The sequence below is a fragment of the Oncorhynchus nerka genome, linkage group LG14 (genome assembly GCF_034236695.1).
Source record: "Oncorhynchus nerka isolate Pitt River linkage group LG14, Oner_Uvic_2.0, whole genome shotgun sequence".
In the NCBI taxonomy this organism is placed as follows: Eukaryota; Metazoa; Chordata; class Actinopteri; order Salmoniformes; family Salmonidae; genus Oncorhynchus; species Oncorhynchus nerka.
The window spans coordinates 57,506,363-57,525,873 of NC_088409.1; the positions used below are offsets into that span (position 1 = coordinate 57,506,363).

Consider the following 19,511-nt stretch of genomic DNA (forward strand, 5'->3'; position numbering starts at 1 on the left):
CACAGGTATAAATGCACAGTGGAAGATGGGGGAAATGGGCGACACCTGGAGGGGGATGGCGGTAACTTACAAGACAGTTCAAACAGATCAGGGTGCGACACCGTGCAACTTATCTCGTGGCTCGTTAAGCAAATGTTTACTCCTGCACTTATTTAGGGTCGCCATAACAACGGGGTTGAATACTTATTGACTCAAGAAACTTCAGCTTTACATTTTGTATTATTATTATTTTTTTTGGGGGGGGGGGGCAGAATTCCACTTTGACATTGTGCGGTATTGTATTTAGGCCTGTGACAGTATTTTATTACATTTAGTACATTTTAAATTCTGGCTGAAACACAACAAAATGTGTAAAAAAGACAAGGCACTGTCGACACAGCATTTACACAGAGCTGACGACTGTTAAATGAGACTATTGATACTACTGTGTTCCCATCTCTGAACCCATAGTTACTGATCAATAGTGTTGGCATCGGGGGTAGGGGTCTGACCGTTTACTACATACACCTACACCGCTGTGTATAGATGGGATACCTTGAGGTGGCGAAGAAAAAAAGCTTCACAGAGAGAGTATGAGCATCGTGCATGACCTGCCTGTTATCTATTTTAACCTTGATGTTCGACAACTTAAAATGTTATCGATCCAATTCCATTTGAAATCTTCCTCACAGAGCAGTATTTTCCCTGAACTGCTTCCTTATATCCAAAACCTCCAAGCACTCAGACAGGAGGTGGTGTGTAACGTGAGAGTGAGAGGACACAACACACTGACCAGAAACGAGTCTGAATATGTTTTTTTTTTAAACAGAGAGAGAGAGAGAGGTGGGATGGTATAAAATGAAGGTTTCTCCCTAGGTAAGCAGGCTTGAGCAACACAAACAAGGAGAGAGGGAAGGAAGCAGGAAGAGAGAGTAGATTCTGGCATGTAAAAACGTTATATTCAACATTGTAGTCAAAGGGACAGAGGAGGTGTGGAGAAGTGCAAGCATATTCAAAGCCTCACTTCTACCTCTGCAGTCCTACTATAAGGATCCAGGTGGACCCCTAAAGACCACCAGGCAAACACCGACTCCAACAACCAGAGACCACCTGATTAGGACCGAGGGTGAAAGACTGACAGGCAATAGTAATCTGGTTAACCTCATGTAAGTGACACAATTTGATCATTTAATTCTTACGATTCTAAGCCGTGGAATGACCATCTTGTTTTAAGCTCATTTAGCTATTTGATTTTTGAATTGTAGGTATGCAAATATTTATCAAAACGTATTTTATTAAATATATAGCCCATAGAAATGCGTTGAATAGCACATTCATAAAAGACAGTCAAAAAAGAAATAATGAGGAATAAGGTCTTGAAGTGTTTGTCCTATATTTAGGAAATATAAGAAAGCTCAGGAATATATATATACAGTGGCTGACTGTTACTATATATATATATATATATATATATATATATATATATATAAAAAGGGGGGTAGGCACAGAACTAACCTCATACTTCCATTATTTTTTTTTTTTAATATAGTACCGGTTACCTTCACACTTGTGGGGGTCGTGTTATTGACAGTCCCCCTTTTCCATAGAATGGACATAATAATCTGTAGGCCAAACCGTTCGGACACTACAGATGTTTTTTCTGAGAAGACACATTTTTGGGATGTCTCATGGTCTGACAAACACCGCTGTAGCTCAGCCACCTTCCACGCAAATGCAGAAGGCTGCCACAGATTGCAGATATTTCTAATGTAAACTGACAGATTTTGATGGGGATTTTTTTATTAAGTTACTTAGATTGATGCACCGGTACGTCAATAGACTCTATGAGGTTCAATAAGCCATGTTGTGTTGTGTATTGTTGTGTATTGCAACCTGGACTCAGGGCTTGACGTAACATAGTAAAATTAAATCCAGGAAACTCTAATTATTTTGATATGTTACGTTTCGTATGGTTCATCCATTTTGTACGATATGTTACAAATTACAATTCGTATGATACGTTACGATTTGCAATTCGTTCAATATTTTATGAATTTCAATTCATATAAAACGTTACGAATTTACAAAATGTATGATATGTTCCGTATTCCAATTTGTGTGGCTGATTAATGTTAAGGTTAGGGTTAAGGGTAGGGTTAGGAGTTAGGATCAATTGTTAAGGTTAGGCGTTAGGGGAAGGGTTAGTTGCAAAGTAGCTAAAAGTGGTAATTAGCTAAAATGCTCAAGTTGTCCTTGATGAACACAAAACATTTGGGTTGTTAGATGTTTACTTATACACCTACCCATTCACCCCGTCCAACCACCCTACTTTTGATTTTGCATTAAGTAACCTTTTGTCTCGTGTAACCATACCAAACGTAACATATCATACTAATTTGAGTGTCCCAGATTTACATTTACTATGTTACGTCTAGTCTATGAGGCCAGGCTGTGCATTATTGTGCATTTTAGTGTAATGCAATTATGTGGGGGCACCATTGCTTGTGCAGGCTTAATTGTATTTCTATATGACAGTGTTGAGAGTGAACAATGGCTGTAGAACCTCATGATGTTTGGTGTGTCTGTTTAACAGAAGCCACGCCAGGTCAGGAGAGAACATTGATCAAAATGATATTCGGTAAGAGGATGGTCAATGTCCATTTTGATTGAGCTTGCACTAAGATTTAAATATAGTGATTGTGAGATACTCAAGGTTAGGTATTGGGACACTAAAGCAAACGTAATAAACCACTCCCCACAACTATAGAGCCCTGAGGGTAACGTTAGTTCAGCAGTGCCAGTCTGGATAATATTTAACCAATCCCAGACAATTTTGTACAGACTATGCATACATAGTGTACCTGTAAAATGCCGTCCAAATCCCATGAATCGACCTCGTGGAAATTGTGTCTGTTGTAATTTAGCTATGCAAATATCCACTGGTCAGGAACACTCACAAGCAGCTAATTTGGTTTGGATAGCTCCTATATGTTGACTGGGTATTTTTGACGGTCAAATCATCTTTGGTTTGACACCGTCAGATACTGTCATTGCTGTGGAGACGATTCAAATTCACAAATTCACACTCTCTCTCGCTCTGCATCCCTCACTCACTGTCTCTGTCTCCCTCCGTTCAGACTCTTTATTTCCGTGTCTGAACGTTTTGTTTATCACAGTTGGGTGGCAATAACATGAACAGTTCATGGTGACACGTCGATTGTACTGTACTATGGAACAGCGTTTTGTTATCTATTGCTGATATATTAACGTCTTATTCAGAAGATATTTGGGTTCGGCGGGGCTCATTTAACGGAGGCGAACTTTGAAACCAATAGAAAGCTCTGCACTTGCATTACTTCCTTGTTCTGAAGTTGGAAAACAGTAGTGTGATGAGAGGGCCAGGGGTCACACCGTGGGTCATCGTGGATCGTACAATCAGCTTCTGTTCTCAACAGAGGACCATTCTCTTTAATCCTGTCCTCTCTTTGTCTCTCTCTCTCTCTCTAACTGTCCCTCTCTCTTGCTCACTCTCACATAACCTCTCGGACAACGCGAGACCACATAGGTTCTGCAAAAGTAAACCAGGCAATTTGCACGAACATAGACTGGTTTTGACTGTGTTGATCCCTTGGGTACATTGTCAACCTTAGGTATGACTCCTTGATGCTTTTGTGTAGCATGACCACAAAACCACAGATCTGTATTGAAGTCAGAGTTAATTTGTTAGCATTGTTCAATGAGGAAACAGTCGGGCTCACAGTGAAGTAAGTTATTGGGTTATGAATCACTTAGAGTATGCAAGCTGTTAGTTGACATCAAAGAAAAATGTACCTATTGTTGACCATTGACTGGAAGGAAGGAAACATTGAGAATCCCAGAAGGAAACGGACCGATTATTTACTCCAGTGACACAATTAAAACATTTCCAGAAATGTCACCCCTGTGCCACACTTAGCCTGAGGGGTGGAGGGATATTATATCAAGCTTTTGTGGCAATACGATTGCCAAATCCCAGAGTGAGGAGGTTTTTTGAACAAGTGGAGTTACAGTAGAAAAAACAGTCTCCGTCCCAAAATATGATTGTGATCACGTATGCATTCCTGGGTTATGAGACATATGTCCTCTGGCTCAGAGAGCATCGTCGGACTGGAACTACGACTGATTCTACAGACTCCTAATTATTCAGTCAAAACAACAGGACAGGACTGGCCCACGCCCTGACCTGAAGGCGACTCACTACACACACCAGGTGCTGGTGTTTGAGTGTGTGCGTGCGTGCGAGTGTGTACGCGCGCGTGTGTCTTTGCCCGTCTACGTGTGTCTGCTCCTGTGTGTCCGCGCTTATTTGTGCGCGTGCATTTTTTCATACATTCATGGACGAGAGATAGGAGAACAGAAAAAGAGAGAGATAGCGCCACCAGATCAGTCGAGCTAGTTTGTGTGAGGAGAGAGATAGAGGAAGTACACATGCAGAGAGAGGAGGGCATAAGGTGTCCTATTACAGATAATGGTTTGGTGTTGTTTGGCGAGCATGGGGCTGGGTCAATCACAACAAATCCCTGTGGATTTCAGCAGCACGGATACGCACAGGAACACACCGGCAGTCGCTAATACAGCAGCATACTTTTACAGCAGCAGGGCAAGTTAGGCAGCCTGCAGGACAGATCGAGTTTCGCCGCCGGTGAATTGAGGGACAAAGAACAGGGTTTCGAGAGGGCGAGAGAGAAAGATAGAGAGAGAGAGAGAGAAGGAAGAGAGAATAACCATACGGACCGGCACAGAGTTGTGAGAGGTAAAACTGTGGAGGTAGAGGGATAGGAGGCACAAGACGAAAGGGAAGGGAGACTCTGTCGAAGGGAGTTCTACTCGCTCCAGAGACCGAAGGGCAGTGCATCTTCTGTACCCTGTGACCTGTGAGTCTGGGCCAGCTGAGAGGGGACTTCAGCACCATGAGTGTGAGTAGAGATGGAGACCACCGTCTGTGAAGATAGGGGATCAGGCCAATCGCCCGGTGGAGTAGCATCGTACGGTAGTGGTTTACAGGTTCACAGGGGTGAGACTTTAGAGAAAAACGAAACATATGGGATGACATGGCCATGTGTACCTGTCTATGAATGTACAGTCCGTGTGTTTAGCGAACAATTGTTATATATGCAAATAGTCCCTTGCAAAGCAAAGCGATCCTCAAGTGCATTTTAAAGTATTGCCATGTTGAAGTTTTAAAGTCTCATTTTGAGGCGACTGTTCTGGCAATGTCTAGATTCTTGTGAGATCGATATGTGTGAAATAGACGTAGATTCGGGTTATTGGGATTGTACACGTCTGTAGTTTTTGTGGTCAGCCTGCAGCATTACGTAGGGAAGACGATGTGCCTTGGTGCTGTGATCAACGGTCAGTTCGTGTACGGAACTGGCGTGCATTTGCATGAATGTGTCTGTGTGTTTGTTGCTGGAGATTAAAACTCACAAGTAACTTCTCTAAAGGCCTTTCTTGCTCTCTCACGTTAAAATGCAATCCGCAAAGGAGAGAGAGCACCTTTGAATACGCCAAGGTGAAACATGCCAAGTGATTTTATCAGTGAAACCTTCTGTGGCCCAGCTCTGCTTCCCTAGGTGCTTCCTCAAATGCAAACTTGGTCTAGTCCCAGTGTTTACTCTACTGCATGGGCCAAATGGGCCAAACTACCTGAACACACATCTGTCTTGCTCCCTCACAAGCATGTACATCTGCATACATCTTTCTACATGTCACTTCTATATATCTAACTTATCCTCTCTCTCGCTCTTGTTTTCTCTCTCTCTCTCTTTATCTATGTCTTTCTCTGAATATCTCTCTCTCTCTCTCTCTCTCTGTCTCTGTCTCGCTCTGCATATTTCTCTCTCTCTCTGGGATTTTATTCCACCACACCTTGTAAGTGTATGCCAACTGTTTGTCAAATTGAATTCTTGCAATGAGTTCATCATTGACATACAGCAGATTGTCTGATTCAGGTTTCGGTTGTGCTTTTAGATATCGTGTTGCAAAGTAGGCGATCCTTCAAGATGCACATTTGAGTAAATGAATGGAGAAGGGCCAGCAGTTAGTGACCTCCAGTTTATATGTGGTCTATAAATCACTAGGAGTCTCTGTTTTCAATAGTTTGCTATGCGCAGTATATTGCTGGTCACCTTTGATGAAACCTTGCAGGCTTTTCTGTTGAGTTTGGTACTGGGCAGTCAGCTGTCAGCTCCTAGATGGCTCACCCTCCTCTTCTCCCACCTCTTTCTCTCCTTTCTGCTCGCTCTTTGTAACCATATTTCCTGGTCACACAGCTTGCTGATGTTCACCTAGATACGTTTGTGTTTACAGTACATCTACGTGCAGAGTTCCACAAACCAGCAGCGTCTCTATGACTCATGCAAATCATAAAATATTTTGAATGACACACTCGCACGTCTCTGTGCGTGTGAGTGTGTCATTCAAATCAACATTTCCATACGGTCCGTGTGCACAGGCATGCAATTCCGTGTTGTGTTTAATGCTAATCGTATGGGAGCGATCTCTTTCACTTATCTGCCGTTGTCGTTCAACACTTTTCCTAAATGAGTAAGCATTTTCCTTAATGAAAGACTGGTACCATACCCTGTAACCGTCCAAATTATTTTTATATAATGGAAGATTATACAGTATGTGAATCAAATATCAATATGAAGTTAGCTTTTTAGGTAAACTTGTGTATCTCTGGTCTTACTGTTGTGTTACATGTGGAAGAACTCCAAGGCAAATTGAACGCAAACTCATGTCTAGCAGTTACTTCATTTGAGGCTTTGCCATAGGACGCTTACAGTCAGGCACAGTGTGTCCGCCTATCTGACACACATAGCCCCCCCCATTTTTAGAAATGTTTGCAAATGTATACAACATTTAAAACAGAAATACCTTACTTACATAAGTATTCAGACCCTTTTGCTATGGTACTCTATATTGAGCTCAGGTGCCTCCCGTTTCCATTGATCATCCTTGAGATGTTTCTACAACTTGATTGGAGTCCACCTGTGGTCAATTCAATTGATTGGACATGATTTGAAAAAGCACAAACCTGTCTATATAAGGTCCCAAAGTTGACAGTGCATGCCAGAGCAAAAACCAAGCTATGTGGTCAAAGGAATTGTCCGTAGAGCTCCGAGACAGGATTGTGTCGTGGCACAGATCTGGTTAAGGGTACCAAAAAATGTCTGCAGCATTGAAAGTCCCCAAGAACACAGTGGCCTCCATCATTCTAAAATGAAGTTTGGAACCGACAAGACTCTTCCTGGAGCTGGCCACCCGGCCAAACTGAGAAATTGGGAGAGAAGGGCCTTGGTCAGAGAAGTGACCAAGAACGCGATGGTCACAATCAAAGAGCTCCAGAGTTCCTCTGTGGAGATGGTTGTCCTACTGGAAGGTTCTCCCATCTGCAGCACTCCACCAATCAGGCCTTTATGGTAGAGTGGCCAGACGGAAGTCACACCTCGGTTAAAGGCACATGACAGCCTGCTTGGAGTTTGCCAGAAGGCACCTAAAGGACTCTCAGATCATGAGAATCAATATTCTCTGGTGTGATGAAATCAAGATTGGAGGAAAATTGGCACAATCCCTATGGTGAAGCATGGTGGTGCCAGCATCATGCTGTGGGGATGTTTTTAGCGGTCAGGACTGGGAGACTAGTCAGGATCGAGAGAAAAATGAACGGAGCAAAGTACAGAGGGATCTTTGATGAAAACCTGGTCCAGAGATCACAGGACCTCAGACTGGGGCGAAGGTTCATTTTCCAACAGGACAATGACCCTAAGCACACAGCCAAGACAACGCAGGAGTGGCTTCTGGACAAGTCTCTGAATGTCCTTGAGTGGCCCAGCCAGATCCCGGACTTAAACCCGATCAAACATCTCTGGAGAGACCTGAAAATAGCTTTGCAGCGACACTCCCCATCTAACCTGACATAGCTTGAGTATGTCTGCAGAGACGAATGGGAGAAACTCCCCAAATACAGGTGTGGCAAGATTGTAGCGTCATACCCAAGAAGACTCAAGACTGCATTCGTTGCCAAAGGTGTTTCAACAAAGTACTGAGTAAACTGTCTTACTTATGTTGTAAATTTAATATTTCAGTTTTTATTTTTAATACATTTACATTTTTACATTTAAGTCATTTAGCAGACGCTCTTATCCAGAGCGACTTACAAATTGGTGCTTTCACCTTATGACATCCAGTGGAACAGCCACTTTACAATAGTGCATCTAAGTCTTTTAAGGGGGGGGGGGGCGAACAGTTTTGACTGGGCTGAGCGGGAACTGTACTTCCTCAGTGTTAGGGAGGCGAGCAGGCCAGAGGTGGATGAACGCAGTGCCCTTGTTTGGGTGTAGGGCCTGATCAGAGCCTGGAGGTACTGAGGTGCCGTTCCCCTCACAGCTCCGTAGGCAAGCACCATGGTCTTGTAGCGGATGCGAGCTTCAACTGGAAGCCAGTGGAGAGAGCGGAGGAGCGGGGTGACGTGAGAGAACTTGGGAAGGTTGAACACCAGACGGGCTGCGGCGTTCTGGATGAGTTGTAGGGGTTTAATGGCACAACATTTCTAAAAACCTGTTTTTGCTTTCTCATTATGGGGGTGTAGATTGATAAGGGGGGAAAACAATTGTATCCATTTTCAAATAAGGCTGTAACGTTTCTGAACGCAATGTATGTCCGACTTCTCTTTTTCAACGAAGTTGAGGTTGTTTTGTTTTGCTGAAAATAGGGGACGCTGTATATTAATACCACTTGAGAATGGCTCACTACCATGTTGCTTGATGTCAACACATACAGCACAAAATGATTCACCTCCCTTGGCATTTTTTAAAGTTTGTTTCATTACAGCCTGTAATTTAAATGTACTTTTATTTGGATTTCATGGAATGGACATACACAAAATAGTCCAAATTTGTGAGAAAAAAAAACTTGTTTAAAAAAATTCAGAAAAAAATGTAAACGGAAAAGTGGTGCATGCATATGTATTCACCCCCTTTGCTATGAAGCCCCTAAATAAGAACTGGTGCAACCATTTACCTCCAGTAGTCACCATAATTAGTTAAATAAAGTCCACCTGTGTGCAATCTAAGTGTCACATGATCTCTCACATGATATCAGTATATGTATATATATATACACCTGTTCTGAAAGGCCCCATAGTCTGCAACAATACTAAGCAATGGGCACCACCAAGCAAGCGGCACCATGAAGACCAAGTAGCTCTCCAAACGGGTCAGGGACAAAGTTGTGGAGAAGTACAGATCAGGGTTGGGTTGGGTTATAAAACAATATCTGAAACTTTAAACATCCCATAGAGCACCATTAAATCCATGATTAAAAAATTGAAAGAATAGGGCATCACAACAAACCTTCCAAGAGAGGGCCACCCACCAAAACTCATGGACCAGTCAAGGAGGGCATTAATCAGCGAGGCAACAAAGAGACCAAAGATAACCCTAAAGGAGCTGCAAAGCTCCACAGCAGAGATTGGAGTATCTTTCCATAGGACCACTTTAAGCCGTACACTCCACAGAGCTGGGCTTTACAGAAGAGTGACCAGAAAAAAAATAAGCAAACATGTTTGGTGTTCGCCAAAGGCATGTATATGGAAGACAGTACTCTGGTCAGATGAGACTAAAAGTGAGCTTTTTAGCCATCAAGGAAAACACTATGTCTGGCGAAAAAAAACAACACCTCTCATCACCCCGAGAACACCATCCTCATAGTGAAGCATGTTGTTGGGATGTTTTTCATTGGCAGGGACTGGGAAACTGGTCAGAATTGAAGGAATGATGAATGGCGCTAAATACAGGGAAATTCAGTTTCAGTCTTCCAGAGATTTGAGACTGGGACGGAGGTTCACCTTCCCAGCAGGACAAACACAATAAGAATACTGCTAAAGCAACACTCAAGCAGTTTAAGGGGAAACATTTAAATGTCTTGGAATGGCCTTGTCAAAGCACAGACCTCAATCCTATTGAGAATCTGTGGTATGACTTAAAGATTGCTGTACACCAACAGAACTCATCCAACTTGAAGGAGCTGGAGCAGTATTGCCTTGAAGAATGGGCAAAAATCCCAGTGGCTAGATGTGCCAAGCTTATAGAGACATACCTTATAGAGACTTGCAGCTGTAATCGCTGCAAAAGGCGGCTCTACAAAGTATTGACATTGGGGGAGTGAATAGTTATGCACGCTCAAGTTTTCTGTTTGTTTTTGTCTTATTTCTTGTTTGTTTCGCACAAAAAAATATTTAGCATCTGCAAGTGGTAGGCATGTTGTGTAAATCAAATGATACAACCCTCCCAAAAATCTATTTTAATTCCAGGTTGTAAGGCAACAAAATAAGAAAAATGCCAAGGGGGTGAATACTTTCACAAGCCACTGTACCAATAAAAATCTAAAATAAGTATTTTTGGATTTGGGGTTTAATGGTATAATCTGTAAACAAAAGCACAGAAGTGTAAATACAGAAGACCAGCAGCAGGTAAGCACTGAGTTTACCCAGCCACTAAGAGCCCTGTCCCTCCCTATAGCAACCACTTTCCTTGTCCCTCCGTCAGTATGACCCTCCATATCTGCGGGATGGCGTATTGTATGGGGGGCACCCATATTTAGGACAGCCTCAGTCTCAGCAGGACTTGGGTTCGCTGTTGCTCAGCGTGTCATGAAGGACCAGGTGACAGACCGTAGACTTTACACATAGTGTATTAGTCTGGTGACAGATTTGTACAGTATTTGTGCCGCCAGTTGGAGAGATCTGACTAAACAGCCAGTACTGTAGATACCTAACAGACTGCTTGAGAGGCCTGTGATGTTGTTGTTTTCACGGTCGTGAAGGTTGTTTCACCAGTCAGCAGGTTTCATCCACCGGGGTAATGACTTATGACTCATGACAGCTATGATGGCAGGTACTTGCGTTGCTCTACAACTGAACAATTCTATAATCATGAACACAATGTCATTTAGAGAACAGTAAAGCCGGGGCAGAGCTGTCAATTACATAACTTGAATTAAGTCATCTATAGCTTGACTCATTATATTACTGTGTGTATATAACATGCTCCACCATTTAAGATCTATTGTCCCTAAATGGAGTGGAGTCGAACAGTGCAAAGCAACTACACAAAGAGCAGAGAGCCACACCTGAGCCTGTGTCATATGACTGTCTCTGTCTCTGTGTCGGACCGGGCCTTGGAATTGTGCCCACAGCACTAGGAGTGACAGTCAAACACAACCTTGTGATGGGAGGCACCACTGTGTTTCGTGTGTGTGCTCCTGGTCCAATCGGTCATGCCTCCCCTTCTCTCGGCCCTAGAACCTCACACTCGTACGCACTGTCACACATTCTGCACTGAGCACAGTAAGATTCCCTTTGTCTCATTCACTGTCCTCTCTCTCTCTCTCTCTCTCTCTCTCCAGACTGACACCTGGCTCGCTGAAGAAAGCAATAGACCATTAAATCCTAGACAACAAGGTAAGCCATTGTTGTGGAATTGATACATTTTGAAATGATATTGCACATGTACTGAATACTATGCAATGTCACACTGTCCAATGATGCTTTAGTTGCACGTGTCTACGTTTGAAATAGCTACAAAATGCTGATTGCTCTGTCTCTATCTTCCTCTCTCTCAGTTGTAGTGCGGCCTGGTCGGAAAAGAAAACTCATGACGGCGCCGAACTCCCAGAAAGGGAAGTCCTCGTCGAGGAAGAGGGTCCTGATCACCGTGTTGATGGTACTGGTAGTGCTGGGGATCCTGGTCACGGCTGGATACTTCAGTGAGTCCAGCTTCAACACCCATCATAACTGCATCCCAAACGGCACCCTGTTCCCTACGTAGTGCAGAGCGCCCATAGGGATCAAGAGTAGCGCAGTCAAAAGTAGTGCAATATGTAGGGAATAGGGTGCCGTTTGGGACTCAAGCCCACCTCTGCACCCTCTTCCCAACCTTTGCTAACACAAGACATACTAGTACTTTACCCCCTCTGTGCAAATGCTCAATGATTCACAATCAAACAGTAGCGTGAATGTTTCATTTCAGTCGCCAAACCATATCATTTCAAGAACCTGTATCTGTCTTCTGTACTCTCTCCTCCTTTCACCCCCCTTCCATTCTGTCCCCAGTCACACAGCTGATCAACAGTAAGTACTTCTTCTGCTCCCGGTCGGTGAAGTTCATTCCCCTGGACAAAGCGTGTAATGGGATGGCGGACTGTTCAGGAGGAGAGGACGAGCTCACCTGTGTGACCAACATGACGGTCAACACTACCTTCCCAGGTAAACACACACACACATGCACAAACACACAAGCATGCATACATGAACACACACACACGGACAGGTACTCACACACACACCACTCCATCTATACATCTTTATACATCTGTCTCTGTGTCACTTCTATATGTTTCCTCTCATTCTTATTCTCACTCACTCACTCACTCACTCACTCACTCACTCACTCACTCACTCACTCACTCACTCACTCACTCACTCACTCACTCACTCACTCACTCACTCACTCACTCACTCTCTCTCTCTCTCTCTCTTTGTCTCTCTCTCTCTCTCTCTTTGTCTCGCTCTCTCTTTGTCTCTCTTTGTCTCTCTCTCTCTCTCTCTCTCTCTTTCTCTCTCTTTCTCTCTCTTTCTCTCTCTCTCTCTCTCTCTCTCTCTCTCTCTCCATTTCTCTGTGCAGTGCGTCTGGTCTCTGAGCAGAGTGTTCTCCAGATCTACAGTGCCGGGACAGGATGGAGGAGTGTGTGTAGTGAGGACTGGACCCAGCAACACACAGAGAAAGCCTGTCAACAGCTGGGCTACACCTAGTGGGTCTCCTCCCAACCTCACTCACTCACTCACTCACTCACTCACTCACTCACTCACTCCCTCACTCACTCACTCACTGCTCACCTAGCAGCTTAGCTACAGTTTCTCCCTTAACATATTCAGTTTCTCTTGAATGTCTTTAAAATGTCTCTCCGTCTCCACTCGTTCCCACAGTAAACCCGTCAGTAGTACCATCTCAGTGAGGAACTTGTCCTCGTCCCTGAAGACAGGACCGTTCTCAGGGGTCAGGGTCGCAGCCGAAACCACCCCCATTTACCAGACTGTCATTGACCGGTAAGCATTAGAAGACGGGTGGTAAATTGAGCCTGTTACCGTGGTGTGACTCTACTGTGTACTGACGCTCACTCGGACACTTTCCAGCTGTGAGATTTAGTTTCAACAGAAAGGAGAACGGAATCAGCACAAATATACACAGTTCCTTGGTATCAAATACGGTTGGATAATTATCTTAATAAATGGAGAATTGAAACCGGTCTAAATGAATGTTCCCCACTTTGGGTACTTCTGTCTGTACTTCTCTTATGGTACTTGTCTTATTTTTGCCGGGCTATAAATGTAAACAGTCATTTGTTCTTTATTGAACTGCCTTGTAAAATAAAAGTTGACTAAAAGTCAATGACTATATTGACCATGCAGCTATGCCTGCATCACTGTTACACTGTTCACTATGCAGTGTTTCTGTTGGTTCACGCCCATCCCCCTGCCACTGTTTGTAGTAAGATGGCTAGTTAGGCTCAGGCAGTTGTGACATGCCAAATAGAAGGCATGAATGCCACTCATGACAGATTGGATGGCACCACCATGTCTGTTTACTCTAAAACAGCCAAAGGAACTGGAAAAACAGGTCCTCTTTTTTTATTTTCTTCTGCTTCCTTTTCTTGTCTCTCTCTACTTGTGACGTGTACAACTGAGTCATTGTTACGCATACTCCCTCTCCAACTCCCAGCGTACACGTTACAGTCATCTCTCTCTCTCTCTCTCTCTCTCTCTTTCTCTCAATGTGTGTTTCTGACTGTGCAATGCTCTCTGTTTTTCTGCCACAAACCATTTAGGAGTTTCTGTTCTTTCCCCGTCCTTGTTTCCGTAATTAGAGGAAACAATAAGTACGAGTATGTGATGTCTGACTGACACTAAACCAACACTGAAGATTAACTCTGGAATCTGTCTCAATGTCGACCTATGATGTTTGGTATTCGCGTTTTGAATGTGTTTCTATGCACACCACATGGGATGTGTGTATGTACTGTGTGTTGACTTCCCCTCTCTGTTTGATTCCAGCCAGGTGTGTAACTCAGGATCCGTGATCTCCCTGACCTGCTCCGGTAAGCCTCTGCCTCTGATGCCCAGCCTCACACTGCAGTGCATTCGGAAAGTAGTCAGACCCCTTGACTTGATGTCACGTTACAGCAAGGGTGGAAAATTACTGTCCTCGAGGGCCTAATTGGTGTCACAGTTTTGCCCCAGCTCACACACCTGACTCCAATAATCACCAAATCATGAGCTTCAGTTTAGAATGCAATTTGATTAATCGGCTGTGTTTGCTAGGGATGGAGAAAAAGTGACACCTCTCAGGCCCTCGAGGACTGGAGTTGACCACCCCTGCGTTACAACAGTATTCTAAAATGGATTGAATAAAATAATTCCTCGACAATCTACACACAATACTCCATAACGACAAAGTGACACCACTCCAAACAGGTTTGTAGACATTTTTGCACATTTATTAAAAATTAAAAACAAATCCCTTATTTACATAAGTATTCAGAGCCTTTGCTAAGAGACTGAAAATGGAGTTCAGGTGCATCCTGTTTCACCTGTGGTAAATCCAATTGATTGGACATGATTTGGAAAGACACACACCTGTCTATATAAGGTCCCTCAGTTGACAGTACATTTCTGAGCAAAAACCAAGCCACAAGGTTGAAGGAATTGTCCGTAGAGCTCCGAGACAGGATTGTGTCGAGGCACAGATCTGGGGAAGGGTACCAAAAAATGTCTGCATCATTGAAGGTCCCCAGGAACACAGTTGGCTCCATCATTCTTAAATGGAATAAAATTGGAACCACCAACACTCTTCCTGGAGCTGGCCGCCTGGACAAACTGAGACATCAGGGGAGAAGGGCATTGGTCAGAGAGATCACCAAGAAGCCGATGGTCACTCTAACAGAGCTCCAGAGTTCCTCTGTGGAGATGGTAGAACCTTCCAGTAGGACAACAATCTCTGCAGCATTTCACCAGTCAGGCCTTTATGGTAGAGTGACCAGATGGAAGCCACTCCTCAGTAAAAGGACCATCATAGCCCTCTTGGAGTTTACCAGAAGGAACCTGAAGGACTCTCAGACCATGGAAAAACAATTCTCTGGTCTGATGAAACCAAGATAGAACTCTTTGGACTGATTGCCAAGCGACACGTCTGGAGAAAACCTGGCACCATTCCTACAGTCAAGCATGGCAGTGGCAGCATCATACTGTGGGGATGTTTTTTAGCTGCGGGGACCGGGAGACTAGTCAGGATTGAGGAAAAGATGAACGTAGCAAAATACAGAGAGATCTTTGATGAAAATCTGAGTTCTCAGGACCTCAGACTGGGGCGAAGGTTCACCGTCCAACAGGACAACAACCCTAAGCACACAGCCAAGACAACGCAAGAGTGGCTTCGGGACAAGTCTCTGAATGCCCTTGAGTGGCCAAGCCAGAGCCCGGACTTGATCCCAATCAAACATCTCTGGAAAGACCTGAAAATATTTGTGCAGCAATTCTCCCCATCTTATCTGACAGAGTTTGAGAGAATTTGCAGTGAAGAATGGGAGAAACTCCACAAATACAGGTGTACCAAGCTTGTAGCGTCATAAGACTCGAGGCTGTAATCGCTGCCAATGGTGTTTCAACAAAGTACTGAGTAAAGGGGCTGAATACTTCTGTAAATGTGAAATCTCTGTTTTTTATTTGTAATACATTTGTAAAAAAACAAAACAGTTTTTGCTTTGTCATTATGGGATATTGTGTGTAGATTGATAAGGAAAATAAACTATTTAACCTAACAAAATGTGGAAAGAGTCAAGGGGTCTGATTACTTTCCGAATGCACTTTATGTCACCTTCCTCTCCCACTCTACTGGACTCCCCCACTCTTTCCCCCCCGACTGATCATTGGTAAAAGACTTGAGTGATATTCATCATCCAAGTTCTCTAGGAAATGAGTTATACAAGAGATAGCAACAGAAAGACCGACACACAGAGACAGACAGATGGGTTCGGACTACAATCTCCATCTCCGACAGCGATGGAGAGTGCAGGCAAACATGACAGGATCCAAGCAACAAGCCACTTTGTAAAGGGTCCGTGCTAGATTGAGTGTGTTACTTAACTAACAGGTAGCAACGCTAACTGCCAAAGGTCTAATTAGCATTTTACCCCACTGCCAATTCTACATTTTCTCGTCAAACTACCTTCGCGTACAAGGCAACGTCTGTTCTTTACTAAACTGTCTTTCCCCTGTGTGTGTGTGTGTGTCAGACTGTGGACAGCGGGGGAGATCGGACCGTATCGTGGGGGGTGTGGATGCATCTATAGAAGAGTGGCCGTGGCAGGTGAGCCTGCAGCAGAATGGACAACACACCTGTGGAGGGTCACTGGTGTCACCGCGCTGGGTCGTCACAGCAGCGCACTGCTTCTCTGGGTCAGTACCACTGGACACCCAATAGGGTGGCAGGTAGCCTAGCGGTTAAGAGTGTTGGGCCAGTAACCGGAAAGCTGCTGGTTCAAATCCCTGAGCCCATCTAGGTGAAAAATACATTGATGTGCCCTTGAGCAAGGCACTTAACCCTAATTGCTGTCTGCTAAATTACAAAAATGTAAAATCACATACACCCTAGAATGTGTGCGTATCCACTCTGGATATCTACAGCTAGCTTAACCAGACATAAACGATTTAACTCTGACCATCCAATGTGGAAACTCCCCTAAAGTAAGAAATCGTATACTATGCTTAAGCATCTAGAGACAGAGGTCCTGCTGTTAACCCCTGTACCTCTTCCCTCTCCTGGTCCTACAGTAGTAAGAAAGAGCTGAGTCGCTGGCAGGTGGTGTCTGGGAGGACTTACATGGGCACCCTGGGAGGCTCATATGTAGACAGGATCATACTGAACGGACAATACCACGCAGCCCGCAACGACTACGACCTGGCCATGATGAGGCTGACCCAACCCATCACTGTAGGAAGTATGTCACTTCCCCAACGTGACATTTTAGCAATGCACAGACTGTGGTACTGAATTTGCTGGACAGTTCCCGGTTTCTCAAAGGCTAGACATAACAAAAGCCCCACATCCACCTATTTTTGTTTTGAATTGACTTAACACAAAGAACATTTCCCAGCACTCTCAAAAATGAGTGCTAAAACACTACATAATGACATGGAAATATCTACTCGTAAAAACAGTTCGATTCCAGGAAGAGAGAATGCATTCATGGTAGATTCTGACCTCTAGTGGCCAATTGATCAAACTGTCAATTTCAATGAGTCTTGCAGCATGGGACATCCCTCTAGGGAAATCCTGTATATTTAGACTGTAATGAGAGTAGACTGTGTTTGATTTATGTCATTAAAGTTCCGTTTCCTCCACCAGACTCTCGTCGGCCCGTGTGTTTGCCCCCTAAGAACCTGGGACTGAAGGCAGGAGACACTATGACGGTGACAGGCTGGGGCTACCTGGAGGAGAAGGGTGAGCACAGAGCAAACAGAACTTGCCTTTCTATCACCCTCTTCATCTCTATCCAACAAGCACACATGCTCCAAGTGTTAGTCGTCACTTTCTCCTCTTCTCCGTCTCATCCCTCTGTCACCTTTTCTCTCTCAGGTAAAGTGTCTCCTGTCCTCCAGAAGGCTACCCTCCCCCTTATAGACAGCGCTCAGTGTTCCAGTCCCACTGTCTACGGTTCCTCAATTACACCCAGGATGCTTTGCGCTGGTTACCTGAAGGGCAAAGTGGACGCATGTCAGGTACGAAGTGGAATGTTCACTTTGAGAGACTAAGATAGATTTTGGCGTGAACACGTTCAACGACTCGTCCTGTAAGAAAACAAAAAACGGAGAGGAGACCTTGTGACACTATCGAGTATCCACCCTCAACTTTGGCAGTTGCCATATGTGTATAGTGCGCAATTCCGGTGTACCTAATGCCATTGTTGGGTCATGTGTTGTAGGGAGACAGTGGTGGTCCACTTGTGTACCTGTCAGAACAATGGCAGCTGGTGGGGGTGGTGAGCTGGGGGATCGGCTGTGCCAGAGAGGGTCGACCAGGGGTCTACTGTAACGTGGACGATATGCTCAACTGGATCCACACGGTCATGGAGGTATGTATATATGTCTGTCCACACAGGAGAGGCAAGGAGCTAGTGCATTTCAATAGTGTTTCTTTGCACTTCGTTCTATGTAAAGTCTAGATGAGGTATGCTGCTGCCCTGATAGTGTGTTTTACACAATGTAATGGTTTGACCATGTGTACTTTATTCTTCTAGAAAAACCCTTGAAGCCTCAAACCATGACCAGGAGGCTCTATCGCGTTGGGCTACCCGATTTCAGCGGATCTACGTAGAGCTCTGTCATGGGAATAGAAGAGGAATCCTCTTCAAAGTGCAATTTTAAAAACCCTACAACATTACATAACTCAAACCAACACGCACACACATGCCCGCACACTCAGATAGGCACAAAAGCGCACGGACGCAAACACACACGGACACACACTACACTCCTTCTTTACTATAACAGGTTATTCACGGAGTGGCTTGTGCCATTTTTTTGAGGTATCTCAGGGACCACTGACGTGGCAGTGTAAAACGGTCGCTTAAAGGCGACAGTCGGTCTGGGTTCCCAGACGGCACCCTATTGTCTTTTAAAGTGCACGACTTTTGATCAGAACACTCGGGTGAAAGTGAAGCACTGTGAAGGGAGTAGGGGTCCATTTGGGACGAAGCCGGGGCTTTTCACATGGCTGAGCACTTGAGACAGGACTCTCACCAAGTGCCTCTGCCGTCTTTCTTTTGTCAACGAGGTTGCCGAGAAGGGTGGGTGAAATGTCTTCATGAAAACATGTGTCGATAAAGTAAATGTGCCATGCAGTTGAAAATGTGCATTTTTTTTACCAAATGTTAAATGAGTATGGGTGCTGTGACGTGACGTGAACCTCTCTTCATAGTGTATGTCAATGGAGGGGTCATTAGTCTCATCGAAACACCGTGCTGTAAATCCCATCATGGATTCACTTTCAGGTGGTCAGACCTATTCACGGTCTGCCAATCGACTTCCAGTGTGCAATTGGAATAATCCCTACAATATTGCACATTTGCAAAGGTTCTGATTAATGACGTGTGTTTTTGTTGTTGACATTGTGAACATTTCCTTTCTCTGTATAGCTGTACATATTGTATTACGACACAGAAGTTGTCTGTGTAGGATCAGAATGTCTGTATTGCACGTTGTCGTTGGTATGTTTTATAAAGGGATGCCTGTGTTAAATAAATGATCAGATTGGGATGAACGTTGAGGAATAGGATGTCTCGGGAAGTATGTGACTGTAATGATTAAACCCTGTATTCATGACGCGTAAGGCTGAGTCATCCAGTTGGCTATATGGGGATGTTACAAGACAGTAGTG

General features: G+C 44.3%; 1 protein-coding gene across 2 annotated transcripts; it reads left to right on the top strand.

The window, feature by feature from the left end:
• The first annotated feature begins 917 nt into the window (after positions 1-917).
• On the top strand, positions 918-19,390 carry tmprss4a (transmembrane serine protease 4a). 2 transcript variants are annotated; one of them, XM_029680473.2, is made up of 13 exons: positions 918-1,145; positions 11,428-11,482; positions 11,644-11,787; positions 12,134-12,286; positions 12,705-12,831; positions 13,007-13,126; positions 14,132-14,175; positions 16,369-16,531; positions 16,907-17,073; positions 17,481-17,576; positions 17,712-17,854; positions 18,058-18,207; positions 18,373-19,390. In XM_029680473.2, the coding sequence occupies exons 3-13, from the start codon at positions 11,676-11,678 to the stop codon at positions 18,382-18,384; spliced, it is 1,287 nt and encodes a 428-aa protein (XP_029536333.1). In that variant the 5' UTR covers positions 918-1,145; positions 11,428-11,482; positions 11,644-11,675; the 3' UTR covers positions 18,385-19,390. The 2 variants fall into 2 exon arrangements, with proteins under 2 accessions (XP_029536333.1, XP_029536332.1); XM_029680472.2 differs by lacking the exon at positions 918-1,145 and adding an exon at positions 4,368-4,934.
• The last annotated feature ends 121 nt before the right edge of the window (positions 19,391-19,511 follow it).

Bases quoted from the DNA above. Each gene is read 5' to 3' on its own strand.
- tmprss4a (XM_029680472.2), top strand. The intron at 16,532-16,906 runs GTCAGTACCACT...CTGGTCCTACAG, and splicing joins GCAGCGCACTGCTTCTCTGG to TAGTAAGAAAGAGCTGAGTC. The intron at 17,855-18,057 runs GTACGAAGTGGA...CATGTGTTGTAG, and splicing joins GCAAAGTGGACGCATGTCAG to GGAGACAGTGGTGGTCCACT.